We start from the raw sequence: 16156 nt of genomic DNA on the forward strand, positions 1-16156 counted from the left end.
ACTAGGGGCTGTGGTCCCGGTAGTTGTGGATGTTGACAGCGGCTGTGATGCCACAGATAATGAGTGGGATCCCTCCCGCGATTAGATAGAACCTGGAGAGGAATGGGTTTGGGGGTCAGAGAGTTGGGGAACAAGGAGGGGGCCAGGTGCTCAGAACCCTCACCTTGGGGTCTCTGTCCTATCCTCTTTCCCCTAGAAATTATGTCAGAGTTTTTTAGCCAGGGATGCAATGCCCCTCCAGGGCCGGTCAGTAGGTCCTTAAGGGATTTGGCCAAGACTGTTCTAAGGGACAGTGGCCAGAATTGCTTTCTGTCACCCTGAACAGTGCAGAAGCCAGGGGTGCCACTTGGGTTCCCAGGATCCCTGCCCAATGCCCTTTGAAGTCGCTCCCTTCCTGGCCTTGTCATGCCTGAAAACCTCAAGGATGCACCCCCTCCATGGCATTGGGCAACCTAGTGCCACCCAGGGCCCTGCCTCTTCTGCCTTTTTTTAAAATTTTGGCTGAGGGATCTTAGTTCCCTGACCAGGGATTGAACCCCGGGCCCCCTGCAGTGGAAGCGCTGAGTCCTAACCACTGGACCCCCAGGGAACTCCCCACCTCTTCTGTCTTGGGAGTGTGATCTCCCAGGACCTTGGGCCCCTGGGAGAGCATCCACCCTGGGAGAACAGCTTTTGGTGTCCTCCCCCCACACCTGAGCCCTTCCCCACTGCAGAGCTGACAGCTGGAGGCACATACCGGAGCATGGGTCGGGGGGCGGGCAGGGCAGCGTCCCCTTCTTGTGGAGGTGGTGCCCTCCAGGTAAGCTCCTTGTGGAGGACACGGGCCTTCACCCCCATCCAGAGCAGTGTGGACAGTGAAGAGTAGTGCAGGGTGATGCCCACCTGTGGGGTCAAGGCACTGAGGCTGGGGGACTGGCCGTCCCAGAGCCTCAGCCCCGCAGTGTTCTCCCGTGCCTCCCTTGTGCCCAGCCTCCAGCTCCACCCAGAACCTCCCCAGGGTTCCATCCCTGCCAGTACCCTCTCTGCTTCCAGCCCAGGGTTCTCCCCCATGCCAGGGACTCTCCATGACCCTGTCGTTGCTGCCTGGCTCGTCCCCGACCTCTCTTCCGTCGCAGGACCCCACTCTCCACTCTGTCCTGTCTCCTAGTTGCTCTGCTTCTTCCCTCCCCTAGTCTCATGCCCACCTCGCCCACGAGGCTGGACACGGAACAGCGGAGCGGGAGCCCACTGCCATGAGCCCCCTTCCTCCCGCGTGCCCCCCTCCTGTACCCTAGGCTGCCGTCCCCGATCTTGGAGACCCCCCACCCCAGCCCTTCTCCTGCTTACTGCCTGGCAGACCACCTGGTAGTTGGTCAGCGTGATGCCTCCCGCAAAGACGGCGGAGGTCATGGCCACGTGGAAGCACAGGTTCAGCAGCATGTGCCAGCCCTTCCGGGACACGTGGATGGAGCTGCCACGGAAACAGTCTTTAACAAATGGGCCACCCAACCCAAGGTCAGGCCTATGGGGGTCTCAAGGCCACCAGGAGAGTCAAAGAGGAGAAGGCAGATATCTGTGTGCACGCGTGGGCATGAATGGGATGGACACCTTAACCCCCAAACGCATTTTCCAACTGCAGAACCTTCGAAGGAAAGGCTAGGCAAGAGCCTGGGAAAGGAACACCCACTGTCGCCTTGCCAGTACTTAGTGACACCCAGCATGCCCTCCCTTCCCGCAGGAGCTCTCACCTGTGGTGGAGGATGTAGGTGATGATGGTGGAGAAGAGGCAGAGCAGCAGCAGGGCTGTGCAGGGGTACACGACAGGGTGCAGGCCTGCCCCTGAGCCCTCCACCTCCCTGGGGAAGGCGCTCAGCTCCTGGAAAGAGCAGAGAGAAGTGAGTAAGGGGAAGCCGGGAGTTGAGAGGCTGCCCTGTGGAGTCCTGGCCTGTCCTCCGGGCCAGTTTTCCTCTTCCCAAGCCCAGTCAGCTTTGGGCCCCAGCTTTGGGCCTTGGTCCATCTGGGTAGCAAAGATGTAGGCACCACGACATCCTCTCTTAGAAAGTTGGTCTAGGTGGCGTTAATGATCTGCCTTTCTGGGAACTTTTCAGGTTCCCAGCCCAAAAATCAGAGAGGAGGGAAGAGGGGCAGGTTCTGTCTATCATACAGCCGCATGCCTGCTCAGGATCTGGAAAAGCGGGCTGTGAAGTGTGGTGCGGGCACAGGGGCTGCACAGGGGTGAGCGGGGAGGGTGACCAGGAAGGAGAAATGTTCCCAGATTTTTTTTCACTTTAACAATCTGGGTGTCAGAGAGTGCAGGATGTGGAGACCAGGCTGGGCGGTCTCTGATCCATCTCTCTCGATATGGGAGTAGAGGCAGGACCTCTCTGTCTTTTTTTTTTTTTTTTTTTTTGCTTTGGGGTTTGCTATTATGGGGATGACCTGATAGAGGGCCTGAGGACCTGCCTGTCTTCTGAAAGATGAAGAGCTATGGGGGAGACCAGAGGGCCATTTATTTCCCTGCGAGTCCTGACCGTCACGAGGCCCGATAAGGCCTCTGTTTTTTCAGGATTTCTGTGGCCCCAGGCGCTCAGAGTGCCCCTGGTCCCCCCCCCCCCCGGCACCCATTCTGCTTCCCCTGCCCTCCACCCCCGTGCCCGCTACCCTCACCATGAGCACGGCCACGTTGCCCAGGTGCTGGCACTGCAGGGCGCTGACGTTGGGCTGGCTGGAGCGCAGCTGGCAGCCCTCAGAGCTCCAGCCCCCGGGCCCCCCCGGCCCCTCCTGGCTCCACCAAGCGGCCACGGGCTCGGCCCCCTCAGCCCAGTGCCGCAGCGAGACGGCCACCGGCTCAGTCAGGTTTCCCACGCTGCAGCCACCTACAGGGGAGGGGGTCCACTCAGGCTCAGCCGGGGCGTGCGCTGGGCGTGGGGAACAGAGTTAGATGCCGAGTGCGGGCCTGCCCCCCAGGGCCTCAGCCTAACTGGGGAGACACAAGGACGAATCAAAATGAAGGCACCCGGAGGTGGTGGCCCACCTAAGTGCCAAATGAGTCGTGGCGACGTGCCCAGGAAGGGAGGACTCTGGGGTCGGGGACGAGAAGGTGGAAGGCGACGCTGAGGGAGGGGGAGCCCGCGTGAAGGGGGGATTCAGGAGGGCACCCTGAGGGGGAAGCTGGCACCAGGTGACGAAGGGGGACGGAAGGAGGCCCAGGTGGGTGGAGGGTTTGTGATTATAGCCCTTTGGAAATCTGCCGAATCTGGGATGTGAAACCCAGGGTCTCTTGAGCCTTTTCTCCACCAGTCCGTTCCTTCACGGGACACCCCTGCCCTGCACCGCCCTTGGAAATGGTGCAGGGCCACTGCCCCCGGCCACCTCCACCAGGGCGCCGGGGGCGTGGGGGAGGGCTCCCGGGCGGCGCGGTAGGGCAGGGGTGTGTGTGTGTGTGTGTGTGTGTGTGTGTGTGTGTGCGCGCGCATGTGCGCGCGCAGGCCCTTACTGGTTCCCGCAGAGATGACAGGGGTGGCCACGCCGCGCCTCTTGCCAAGCCCAGCGGCTCCAGGGCGGGAGGTGTTGCCGTGGCTGCGGAAGAGACGGCCGTTTCGGAAGACGAGCAGCTGCAAGGTGCAGTCTGGGGGAACCGGGGGGGCCAGGGCAGCCGGGAGGGACGAGAACAGACTGGGCGGCAGCTGGATGGAGGCCAGGGCCACGCTGTTCTGGGGGGAAACAGGAGTTCCTCAGAGACACCCGGGGTCCCTGGAGCTCCGCTGTCCTCCCGCCCCTCCTCCTCCGTCCCCTCTCCCCCTGAGTCCTGCGTCCCCTCACACCATCCACCTGACCAGGCGCCTGCACCTCGTACCTGCCCTCTCAGCGTCCTCCCTCCCCCGGCGCCCACCTTGATGTGGAAGGACGACAGAGAAACATTGGGCCTCCCCGTGGTACAGCGGAAGCGGAGCTGCTGGTCGGCCAGGGGCTCCGGCTCAGGGGAGGGGTTCTGGCTGGCACCCAAGGGCCGGGTGCCCGGCGCACCAGCCTCCCTCCTCTGGAAGGCCGTGCAGGTCAGGCCCACGTAGCTGTGCGGCTTGATGAGGTAGGCCTCCAAGGCCACGTTCCTCGAGTTCTAGGGACAGGGACCTTGTCAGCCCTCTCCTGGCCTTCTCCTGCTCGAGACCGCAGACCTGCTCAGGCCGACCCGCCATCCTTGCTCGTCACTCAGGGCCTGGCAGCCTTCCATCTGCCGGGGAGTCTCCCAAACCCCTGCTCTTCGGCCCCTCCTCCCACTCACTCACACCCCGTCTCGGAGCCGGCTCAGCTGTTGACACGCCCCAGTCCTGCTGCCCCAACTACGCCGGGCAGCAGGGTCCTCGCCCCCCTCGTATCTCCCCCAGCAGCCAGCAGAGGAGATGCTGTGCGCGGCTTGCTAACTGGTTCGCCACCCCCCACTGGAAGCGCCCCCTCTTCAGGGAACGGAAGTCTCCGTTACCCTCGCTCCCTCCCAGGTGCCGCTGCCTGGCTCTCAAGCCTTCCTGCTGGTCCTTTTCCTCCTTCACCCCCCCACGTGCTTCCCTCGGGCCAGCCCTTCAGCTCGGTTCCCCGCACGAAGCCCTGTGTAACTCCTCCCATGTCGCTGGCCTCCCTCTCCTCTGCCCTGCTCCCCACAAGTTGGAATCTGATGCCACACGAACGGAACCCTAGTCACGCTCGGTGTTCTCGCTAACCGGGCGCACGGCTGGTGCACACCTGGAGGACTTGCTCCTGGATGACAAGGGCCGGCCCCCGTCACCTCTGAGGTCCCTCCCTGTCCCTCCCTGGGCAGGGCACCCTCCCAGCTGGCCCACCGTACCACAGAGATGTGCTGGGCGTGGGCGCTCAGGGCGGCCCCCCCAATGCGCTCCAGGGCGCCCACGATGCCGCTGCAGGCCTTGTCCTCGCGCTGGGCCAGCCACAGCAGGTGCTCGTCCACCAGCATCAGGTTGCTGGCCATATCCACCATCACCTCCACCAGCTGGAGGCGGGGGCGGGGTCACTGAGGGCAGGAGGGGGGCTGGGGACCCAGAGGCTGGGGCGAGACCGGCTTGAGCAGGTGGGGGGCAGGTGATTTCCAGGGGCCCCAGGGGCCCGATCGAATCTCACCTCTTTGATCTGGTCGACGTAACCCAGAAACTTCTGGATCATCTGAGCCACGTAGACAACGTCCATCATGTCGGAGAAGCTGGCAGCCTCGGCCGTGTATACTCGAAGCTGGTGGGCCAGGGTCAGCGCGTTGGAGGCATTGATGGGCATCTGGGGGTGTGGGGAGGAAAGGGCACCGTCTAATCTGGCTCCTTCTCCCCCAAAACAGCCCGGGGGCCCCCTCCCCTGTGCTGCTGCTCAGAGCAATGGGGCCTAGGGAGCAGGGTCTAGCCCACAGCTGGGTCTGATCCAGACAGGAGGCGAAGGTCAGGAGTGAGCCCTTCCCAACTCAGGGCCGCCCACGGGTTATGCCACTGCTTGAGGACAACGGGACGACCTCACGCTGTCCCTGCTTTCTGCTTAAGGCTGCCCTTGCTGTATTGGGGACCTTGGGGTGGCCCACATGTCCCGAGTGTGGCCCTGGGGTTCTGAATCCCCTGGGAGAGGGAAAGCTAGAGGAGAAGAGCATGAGACACGGTGCCCGTGGCCCCTCACCATGCATCCCAAGGAGGCAGGCTTCTCCCCTCCCCCTTTCCCGCGCCCCTCCCCTCTCCCGGCCTCACCAGCACGAAGGTGTAGAGCACCCGGGTGATGTCGTTGGTGTACAGACAGTGGGAGTAGTCCCCCGGCTCCCAGCGGCCAGCTCGGTCACACCGGCGGGAGGCTCGGGTGCCAGGGGCACCCCCGCTCAGGGGCACCGAGGTGAAGGGGTACTGCAGGCAGGACTGATAGGCTGTGATGCCAGCCAGGGTTCGAGGCCACCTGGGGGCACAGGCGGGAGGTTGCCGATGACCTGGGCTCCTCAGGGCAAGGGTCCCTCCCCTGCCCTGAGAACTGTGAGGCCAGACTCCTTGGGAGCTGCAGGAAGGGTCCAGAAGAGGGTGTTTGTTTGGACTGGACTTCAAGGGCTTCCCAAGCTCCACCTTCTTTCTAAAGCTGTTTGTTGGGACAGTGCTGTCACTGGTGCTGCGAGGCTGGACTTGAAGTCCTGAGTTCAAGTCACTTATGCTTTCTGGGCCTTAGTCTTCTCAGCTGTACGATGGGGAGAATAACTCCTTCCCTGCCTAAGTGAGAGGGCACTGGGATATGAAAGTGTGGCATCCGTAGTGGGAGAGCTTTGTCAACTATGCATGTAAGGAAGAAAAAAACAACCTTTTTGTTCTGCACAGCACATTTGGAGGGTGATTTTATATGAAAGGATACGGTCTCTATAAATACACCAGCGGGACCTGGAGCTGAATGACAAAAGGCAGTGTTTTCTCCAGCTTGGAGTGGGTGGGGGACTGGTCACCGGTGGTCCCAGGGGCAGGAGCGGGGTGTGGGCCGGGGCCTGGGTCTCGAACCTGAAGTCCCCGCGGTTGTTGGCGACTCGCTCAGCGGGGCAGTAGGAGGCCGAGGTCTCCAGCACCACGATCTCCACCTTCTTGCTGGCGTTTCCCTGGACCGTGGACACGGAGCACTCCCATTCGCCCGAGGCCCACACGCCGATGTGAGACAGGGTCAGCTCACTGTGGGCGGGCGGACGGGCGAGGGCTGGCTGGAGGCGCTCCCGGCGGCCACGCCACCCTCCCCAAGCACCCGGGGGGCCGCCCTGGGGCACGCAGGGCATCAGCTTCAGGCTCATTTCTTTAACTGAGCCAGGGATACACGTACATACTTCTTTAACTCTGATTGGCCTTCCGTTAGTGTTTTTCTGAGCTTCCGTTTCCCCATCCCTTTTTTTTTTTTTTTTTAGGCTGTGCCACGTGGCTTGCAGAATCTTAGTTCCTCGACCAGGGCGAACCCGGGCCCTGGTAGTGAAAGCGCTGAGTCCTAACCCCCGGAACGCCAATTTCCCCATCTTTATCACAGAGACAATATTACCTCTCTTGCAAATCTATTGGAGAGGTCAAGTCCAATAACAACAGGTGAGAGCCGCTATATCATTGTAAAGGCACTGAAGAAATGTCAGATATAATCGGTTTTTTTCTATCAGGCATTCAATCTGTGTCCCTCATCCAGACCATTTCTGACTTAGTCCTGGATCTGCACGTATTCCCAGGATCAGGCCATGTCCTTTGCGGGGTGCGTGAGGGTACTGTGGCCACCACCCCCGCCCACGCCGTGGGCCCAGAAGGGGCCGCAGGGCCTGTACCTGGTGATGAAGGTGCAGTCGTGGATGAGGCTGTCGCCCAGGAGGATGCCCGCCTGCTCGTCGCCCTCCACAGGGGCCCGGTTGTGGTACCAGCGGACGTGGGTGTCATTGCCCAGGTAGCTGGCCGAGCACTGGAAGGGCAGCCGGTCGCCCTGGAAGACCACTTGGCGGAGGGATGGGATGAGGTGGTGCGTGTGCAGCTCCAGGGCCCCCTCTGTGGGAGGCGACACTGGCCGTGAGGCTGAGCAATGGGTGAGGGTCCAGTGGGGGCAGAGCCAGGCCCCTCTGTCTGGTCTGGAGCCCGCCCCAGCTCGGAAGGAGAATGGGGGCTGGAGAGCCTCCAGAGATAAGAGCACAGGAGAGGAGCAGGCGGGTTTTGAACGAATAAAGATGCTTCTTTCCACTGCACGCTTGTCACCCCAAGAGGTGGGACCAGATGAAAACATAAACAAAGCAGCGGCCCCAAAGGAAGTTTAGAAAAGCAGATGGAGGACCGGCCCCCGGTGGGATTTGAGGGAGAGGACGCCCTGGAGACCAAACCCACCGCACAGGGAGCCTTGAGCCAGCAGGGGCCCCTCAGGAGGGAGCCTGAGGGTGCGGGTTTGCTCACCGCAGCGCAGCTGGGCCTCCTGGAGGCCGCCCAGGGCCTGGGAGTGCAGGGCGCTGGGGTAGGCACAGAGCGTGCGCTCCGACAGCTGCACGGAGCGATTCCGGGCCCAGGACAGCAGCCAGCGCAGGCGGCAGTCACACGTCAGGAACTCGGTGCCCAAGTCCCTGCAGGGGGGTGTGGAGGGGCCACAGGGTAGAGCAGAGGGAGCGTGGGCTCCCGGGGTGGGGTGGGGATGGAGCCCCAGGGAGAGACTGAGGCTGGAGAGGGCCGGGGAGGGCAAAATTGTGCACGTGTGCCCTGCTGCCACCACGGCCGCCACGGCAAGCACGGGGAGGCGCGTATGGTGGAGCTCCAGCCATCGTCTGTCCCACCTCCTCAGAAGGCTGGCCACGTGGGCACGGTGCTCATGCGTCTCCCTCCTGGGCAGAGGAAGGAAGCAGGGGCCTGACTGCTCGGGCTGGGGAAGGATACTCACACAACCTTAAGGGCTGGCAGCTCATCAAAGACCCCCGGTGGCAGGCTGGAGAAGATGTTTCCAGATATGTTTCTGCAGGGAACAGGGAGAGGGGATCTTAGGCTCTCCCTGGGCCACAGGAGGTGGGTGGTGAGTGACGAGAATGCGGGGACCCGTGAGGCTTTGGGGAGCCTTCCCTCTGCCCCCCTCCCCGCCTCCCCGCCCCTCACTCACAGCCGGAGAAGCCTGGGGAGGCCTTGGAAGGTCTCAGAGGTGAGACAGCCAATCCGGTTGTTGGAGAGATCTCTGGAGAGACACACACAACCTCAGCAAGTCGGCCACGTGGTAGCACACGGATCCGCTTGTGAGGGACACACGCGTGTGGGCGGGGCTTGGGGGGGGAGCGGAGAAAGAGGAGATGGTGTTGGGGCATGAAGTGTCTGCCCCCAGCCTGTGGCGTGCGGGGAGGAGAGGCAGTGAGGGAGGCTGAGTGGGAGGGCGGCAGCTCTGGGATCCATGGGACCACCTCCAGGGATGAGGGGGGCTGGGGCGTGGGGTCAGGCCAGGCCACTCACAGGCGCTTCAGCTCCCCCAGACCCAGGAAGGCGCCCGCCTGCACTGTACTGATGACGTTGTTCCTCAGGTCCCTGTGGGAAGCAAGCGGGGGCCTCACACCTCGCCCGCTCCGGGACCGTGGGCTCCCCGGGGCGGGCGGCCTCGCCACCGCCACTGCTGGGGTCTCTGTTTCCCTCTAAGTTCCTGCTCGCCTCAGCGCGGCTGGGAGGCCGGATGAAGGACCTGGCCTCTCAGATGGGTCCCGCTCCGCCTCCCTAGCTCCCTGGTCAGACAATCATCAGGGAGAATGCAGACACCGAGAGAGATCCGGGGGAAGGGCCTCGGATGAGAGAGAGGGTGGCAGGGGAAGTGCCACCTCGGGCTGGGCTCCAGCAGGTCACAGACTGGACAGAAGATGGCAGTTGGCCCCCAGGCGCCACAGGGCCAAGGGTCACCCACCAGGAGGGACGAACTGCCGGGAAGTTTTCAGAGTAGCTTCTGTCCCAGGCTCTGGTGGCTCAAACTCCACCACACGGTCAGGTCAGATCAGAGTGCCACCCTCCCTCCCCTTTGTCACATCCTCCCAGGGGCAGCAGGGGCGGGCCAAAGGGACAGTCCCGGCCCACTGGGGACCAGCCGGTGCCCACATGGCCCCAGCCCCCCACCAGACCCGGCAGCCCTCTGGGACCACTGAGGCCCAAGGCGATGGCCGGCTCCCTGGCGTGTCCCAGCACCCTGTCCTCTGTGGGGCACAGCCATGGGGAGAGGCGCCAGGCTGACCCAACACTTGCCCACCTACCCAAGGCCTACCTGGGTCTTTCCCGAGCCAAACCAGAACAGGCTCGCGGCCCACAAAGACCTTACCAGGAGGCCTCACTGCCCACCGGGGGGCGGGGAGGGCTGCAGCCTCCTGGCTAGCTCCCTACCTTCCAACATCCTCTCGGGCCCACCCAAGCTCCCAGGAGATCATGAGGCAGAGGGCAAGGGTGGGGGGTTCCTGGAATAACCAACTTAGGTTGGCCGGTGGGGTCAGCCTGCTTTCCAAGGCCCTGCCACCCCCCCGGCCCAGACCCGCCCTCTTGGCTCTGCAGGCCAAAGTCTCAGGGGCAACTCCGGATTATGGGCAGGAGGGGGTTAACTGAGCCAGCTCCCTGCTGTGGGGAGAGGAAATGGGTGTCCAGGATGGGGAGGTGCCATTCCAGCAGGGGGTCTGTTTTCACACAGACAGTCCCAGCTGGGGACAAAAACACCCAGAGAGAGACAGAGAGACAGAGACAGAGAGACAAAGAGAGAGACAGAGACAGAGAGAGAGAGACAGAGAGACACAGACAGAGAGACAGAGAGAAATGAAACAAATCCCCTGCCCAGCCCTGCCCCTGGCCGGGGGTCTTCACACCTCAGCACCCTCTCATACCAAGGACTTGGGCTGCATAACCCTGCACCCCACTGAGAAAGAAGAGGAAGCCCCCGGAAGGGCCGCTTCCTAGAGGGACGACTTCCATCCCCAGCGTGCAGGCAGGGAATGTGCGAGAACGCAGCCCCTAGAAGGCTCCTGCAGAGTGGAGGCTGGAGGTGGCGGGAGAGCGCCTGCCCAGGGTTGCCCTTCCTGCCGGTCCCCCGCCCGCACAGCCCCATCCTCCGATGCTGCTGCAGCCGGTGCCCCCGGCCCCTCTTGGGCTCTGGCCGTTCTCAGGGCTCCGCCTCCCACCCGTGCGGGGGACGAGCAGAGGGAGACACATTCCTCATTGTGTCACTTCCCTTCATGGGCTGCCAAGGGGCCCAGGCTGCAGCCCCCCGCCCCTTCCCTCTCCGCTCACTATGTTTATTCTCATTTCCTCCCTGGCCCCCCTCGAGAACCCCCGCCCGGCTGCCCCACTGATGCTCTACAGATGGGAGCGAGGCAGCCCGCTCGGGCCCAGCCCCTTCCTGCCCCGGGTTTCCTGCAGCCCGGGCCAGCCAGGGCCTTCTGAAAGGGGAGCTTCCAGCAAGTGTCGGCGGTCCTCACCTCTTGTCTCACGCCCGCAGAGCGGCTTCCGGGGTGACCAAGGCAGCCCTCAGAAGGAGTGCCCTCAGAGATGGCCTGCTGGCCTGGACCAACCAGTCTTGGGTCCTCTCCGGAGGGGCACAGGCCAGGGGCGGCTCCTGGCTGAGCTGGTAGCCCGATGGGGGCTGGCCCCTGGGCAGCTGAGGCCTCCTGGTCCCTAAGGTGGGGGACGCAGCTCTGGGGCTGTACCCTCCCTAGTGGTAGGAGGAAATGCTACCATAGAACTTGGATATTTTTGTGGACCCGCGAGGAGGCCCCTATAGGTTGGTGGTTCTGCACCTTTCTTGCTTAGCATATCCTTTTGAGTATCTGATGAGGGCTACGGAGTCCTGCCCTAGAAGAATGCACTACCCCCAATATTGTGCATCTGATTTCAGGGGCTCGTGGAACCCAGGTTACAAACCCCTGCTCTGGACTTTCCCATTGGATTCCTTCATTCCTTAGGTGAGGTCGCAAGGACGCACAGATGCTTCTGTGATGTGGAATCTCCTGCCCTCTGTCTGCTTCCACAGACCTCTGGTCTTGGAACCTGGAGAAAATGCAGCTTATGGGTGGAGCCTCCCTCCCTACACCCCCTTGCCTAATCCAGACCAGGCTCCTGGATCAAGATAGACCCCTCTCCCTGTACCTATGTCCACATGGAGGGGAAGGACACCCTATGGCAGAAGTTGGGGGGCGGGGGATCCCTGGGAGAAAATCTTGCCCTATGTCCTTCCTGGGGAAAAAGCAGCTCAGGAAGCTGAATGTGTAAGACTGAGTGTGTAAGCACAAGCAATAAAAGAGCAGATTGAGGACTTCCCTGGTGGCGCAGTGGTTAAGAATCTGCCTGCCAATGCAGGGGACACGGGTTCGATCCCTGGTCCGGGAAGATCCCACATGTAGCAGAGCAACTAAGCCCGCAAACCACAACTACTGAGCCCGCGTGCCGCAACTACTGAAGCCCGCGCGCCTAGAGCCCGTGCTCCACAACAAGATAAATCACCGCAATGAGAAGCCCGCGCACCACAACAAAGAGTAGCCCCTGCTCACGAAAACTAGAAAAAGCCCGGGTGCAGCAACGAAGACCCAACGCAGCCAAAAAAAAAAAAAAGAGCAGATTGATATGTTAGACTTGAAAATGTTAAACTTTTGCTCTTGAAAGGATACCACCAAGAAAGTTGAAAGACAACCCCTGGGATGAGAGAAAATATTTGCAAATCTGATACCTGATAAGGGACTTCTATCCAGAATACATAAAGAACTCTTACAACTCAATAATAAAAAGACAAATAGCCCAGCTGAAAAAAATGGGCAAGGGATTTGAATAGACGTTTCTTCAAAGAGGATACACAAATGACCAATTAATGCATGAAGAGGTGCTCAACACCATTAGGGAAATGCAAATCAAACCCACAATGAGAGACCACTTCACGTCCACCAAGATGGCTATGATTTAAAAAACAGAGATTGGAATCCTTATATATTATAGATGGGAGTGTAAAATAGTGCAGCCACTTTGGAAAACAGCTTGGCAGTTAAAGTTACCATATGACCCAGCAATTCCACTCCTTGGTACAAATCCAAGAGAAGTGAACATACATGCACACAAGAACACATATAGGAATATTCATAGCAGCATTATTCATAAGCCCCAAAGTGGAAACACCCCAAATGTCCATCAACTAATGAATGAGTAAACAAAATATGGTATCTTCATACAATGGAATATTATTTGGCCATAAAAAAGAAACACGTGCCGACACATGCTATAATATGGATGAGCCTTGAAAACACTATGCTTGCTGAAAGAATCCAGTTACAAAAGATTACATACTGTGTGCTTCCTATTTATATGAAATGTCCAGAATAGGCAAGTCTATAGAGACAGAAAGTAGATGAGTGGTTTGCTTAGGGGTGGGAAATACGGGGGGGAGGAACGGGGAGTGATTGCTAATGATTCAAGATTTCTTTGGGGGAGGATGAAAATGTTCTAAAATTAGATTATGAAGATGATTGCACAACTGTAAATATACTCAAAACCATCGGATCCTACGTTTTAAACGGGTGAACTTTACGGTATGTAAATTATGTCTCACTAAAGCTGTTAAGCGTGAGTGTGTGAGTGTGTATGACAGCGTGTGTGTGTGTGAGCTTGTGTGTGTGTGTGTGTGTGAGTGTGTACCCACGCTTGCACAGGGCGGGGCGGCACGAAGTTGGCTCCCTCTGGCCCCCACAGACCTCCCTGCTTGTGGGTTTGAAAACCGAATTATAGGTTTGGAGGCCGCACAGCAGCTCCCCTGGGCCCTCCAGGACTTTCAGGGTTCCTTAGAAAGTGGGGGGGTGGGGCTGGCTGAGGAGTGGGCAGAAGCCCCCGCCGCAGGTCCAGGGGTTGCCTGGGGGGAGGGGAAACGGAGAGACTGTGGGGACCAGGAGGAAACCCCAGGCGGTCCTAGGCTCCCTCACAGCGCCACGCCCCGGGCCCCTCTTGTCTCTGATCTCATCCAGTAGGTATTTACGGAGCACATACCCGGTGCCAGGCATTGGGCCTACCAGAGCGAGCAGGAGGGCTGTCCCCGGACCCACCGGCCTCCCTTCCCGCGCCCTCTGCGGCGGCGCAGCATTCCTCTCCAGCGCCGGGGGGCGGGGGGCGGGGGGGGGAGGGCTAGAACCCGGCCGCCGTACCCTCGGCCCCGCCCCCAGATTAATGGAAACCACCTGGCGGGTGAGCCGCACGCACCGCCCCCGCCCCCAGGCCCCCCCCACCATCGTTCCCGTGAGCATCTGCGTCTAATGAGTGCCCCCAGCACCGCGGCATACCAGCCCCCGGGGCTCATTAATCTCATTAGGCAACGACAAATCATCCTGGGGCTGCCCAGGCGCCCGCCCCGGGCCCTCTCCTCCGGGGTGCACAGGCCTCCGGGGGCGTGTGTCCACACAGATCCACACGCAGGCCTGCACGCCCGGTCCCGGGCTCCCTTGACCTCTCCTGGGGGCTGTCTGCCCTGTGGCCGGCTCGGTCCACGCTCTGGGGGCTTCTCACTGTGGCTGGCTCACCCTGGAGGCCAGGAAAGTCTTCAGGTGGCCGGCCCTCTGCTGAATGCGCGGGGAGGTTCCGGGCAGAGATGCGAGGGACCCGAGGAATGATCCTAGCGAGTCCTTTCCGCCCGTAGACTTCATCTACACGACCGCCTGCCAGGGGCTGGGGGCTCTGGACGAATCTAAGCGGTCTGGGGCGGCTGGTGTGACATCTTGCCACTTGGAACTCTTCCGAGGAGAAGGGGACGGCCATTTACTGAGAGGCCGAGGTGTCCCCTGCTCTGTTCCTGGGTGAACTCATCTACCTCCGTGACCACCTGTCAGGGAGCCGTGCCTTGCCCCTTGTTCCAGGTGAGAGCCTGAACAGGCACCCAGAAGGTAAATGGAGGTGGAATTCAATCCCAGTCTCTTTTCACTCCAGGGTGAAGTCCTGTGCCCTTTCATCGCCTGCCCCTTCACTCCAAAAGCCTTTCCTCTGGCTAGTCCACGCTGAGGGAGGCGGGACACAAAGGAGGGCTCAGAGACAGGGCCTCACACACCTCTGGGCCCTTCTGCACAATCCTGGGCTGGCCTTGAACTCTGCTGGACTGTTTCAGATTCTCCAGTTCAGCCTGCCTGGCTGATAAAGGTGTGTCTCCCCCATCCCACCTCATCCCCCAGTTCTCTGGAGCACGGGTCCTCCTGTGGGATCATCTCAGGCACATTCCCTCTCAGGGCCCTCTCTGTGTCCCCTTCCCGGCCTCGGGGCCCTGCACTGCACAACAGGGGATCCCCTCCCCCACTTACATCCCACCTGTTTGCAGAGGCCAGAGGGGCGCTCAGCAGGGCGGGCAATGCTGGCACTTTCTGGAGCAGCCCACATCTACTCAGTTATCAGACAGGCCGCTAACTCCCATGGGACTTGCTGCATGGACTGTGGGATGTGAAGCTGCCACGGGCTCAGCCGCCCCAGCCTGGACGGCTGAGTCCAAGAGGACAGAGAGATCAGTGTTTCCTGGCACCAACTGCACGCCAAGCCACGGTGTCTCGTTTGCGATGAATAGGCCCACAGTGCAGGGGTCATCTGGTCCACTGGTTCCCAACCCCAATGAGCATGAGAATTGCCCGCATACCTTGTAAACAATTCCCAGGCCCCTGCTGACCTGATGAATTAGCATCTTCAGGACCGGGGCCCAGGACCTCTCCCTACCTCTCGGGTAGTGGGTAGTGACTGTGATGGTTAGTTTTATGTGTCAGACTACAGCCCTCGGTGACTTAATCAATCACTAATCTAGGTGCTGCTGCGGAGGTATTTTGTAGATGTGGTTACCGTCTACAGTCAGTTGACTTTAAATAAAGGAGACGACCTCTGCTAACATGGGTGGGCCTCACCCAATCAGTTGAAGGCCCGGAGAGCAAAACCCGAGGTTTCCCAGAGAAGTTCTGCCTTAAGACTGCAGCATCAGTTCCTGCCTGACTCTCCAGCCTGCTGGCTGGTCCTACAGATTTTGGATTTGCCAGTCCCCACAATCACATGAGGCATTTCCTTAAAGTAAATTTCGTTATAAAGAAATAATTTCTTGGAATTCCCTGGTGGTCCAGTGGTTAGGATTCGGCACTTTCACTGCCATGGCCCGGGTTTGATCCCTGGTCAGGGAACTAAGATCCCGCAAGCCGCGTGATGAGGCCAAAAAAAATAAGAAGAAGAAGAAAGAAAGAAAGAATTTCTTTGTATATTTATATAAGGACACAGACACATACATCTCCTATTGGTTCTGTCTCTCTGGAGAAGCCTGACTGATACAGTGGTGACCAGCCAGGCTGGAGACCCTGGGCTCCTCCAGCCCCTGCACTGCCTCTCCATCCCAGGGAAGTGAGGCCAGGATGCTGAACCCAGCACCCCTCTGCCCAGAAGCGTCCCCTCCTCTGAAAGCCCGGCCGTGTCACTGGGCTTTTTGATCTTTTCCTTCTCCTGCAGCTCTGTGGGTATCACACACACCCAAGGATCATAGAGTTTTAAATCCAGAGTGCACTTTACAAACTGCCCTGTCCCCCCACTTTTTTTTTTTTTTTTTTGGTCTTAGTTCCCCGGCCAGGTGTCGAACCCGTGCCCCCTGCAAGGGAAGTGTGGAGTCCTAACCACTGGACCGCCAGGGACCCCCCCCCCCACTTTTAACAGATGAGGAAACTGAGGCCCCAAAGTGAGGCATCCCTTTG

General features: G+C 60.2%; 1 protein-coding gene across 5 annotated transcripts in view; it reads right to left on the reverse strand.

Moving 5' to 3' along the window:
* ADGRA2 (adhesion G protein-coupled receptor A2) overlaps positions 1 to 16156 on the reverse strand; it is a 34045-nt gene that overhangs the window by 2464 nt on the left and 15425 nt on the right. The window contains exons 3-18 of one of the 5 annotated variants that reach the window (XM_082374935.1): positions 8922 to 8993; positions 8581 to 8652; positions 8368 to 8439; positions 7893 to 8056; positions 7283 to 7496; positions 6492 to 6656; positions 5712 to 5910; positions 5110 to 5259; positions 4820 to 4981; positions 3836 to 4096; positions 3476 to 3692; positions 2647 to 2855; positions 1728 to 1855; positions 1327 to 1450; positions 737 to 882; positions 3 to 92 (exon numbers count right to left, since the gene is read on the reverse strand). In XM_082374935.1, coding sequence (XP_082231061.1) covers positions 3 to 92; positions 737 to 882; positions 1327 to 1450; positions 1728 to 1855; positions 2647 to 2855; positions 3476 to 3692; positions 3836 to 4096; positions 4820 to 4981; positions 5110 to 5259; positions 5712 to 5910; positions 6492 to 6656; positions 7283 to 7496; positions 7893 to 8056; positions 8368 to 8439; positions 8581 to 8652; positions 8922 to 8993 — 2445 coding nt within the window. Of the gene's footprint in view, positions 1 to 2; positions 93 to 736; positions 883 to 1326; positions 1451 to 1727; positions 1856 to 2646; positions 2856 to 3475; positions 3693 to 3835; positions 4097 to 4819; positions 4982 to 5109; positions 5260 to 5711; positions 6007 to 6491; positions 6657 to 7282; positions 7497 to 7892; positions 8057 to 8367; positions 8440 to 8580; positions 8653 to 8921; positions 8994 to 16156 lie in introns of all 5 variants that reach the window. The other 4 variants (XM_082374934.1, XM_082374933.1, XM_082374936.1 and 1 more) reach the window with 4 other exon arrangements.

Source organism: Balaenoptera borealis (genome assembly GCF_965194805.1).
Source record: "Balaenoptera borealis genome assembly, chromosome: 21".
NCBI lineage: Eukaryota > Metazoa > Chordata > Mammalia > Artiodactyla > Balaenopteridae > Balaenoptera > Balaenoptera borealis.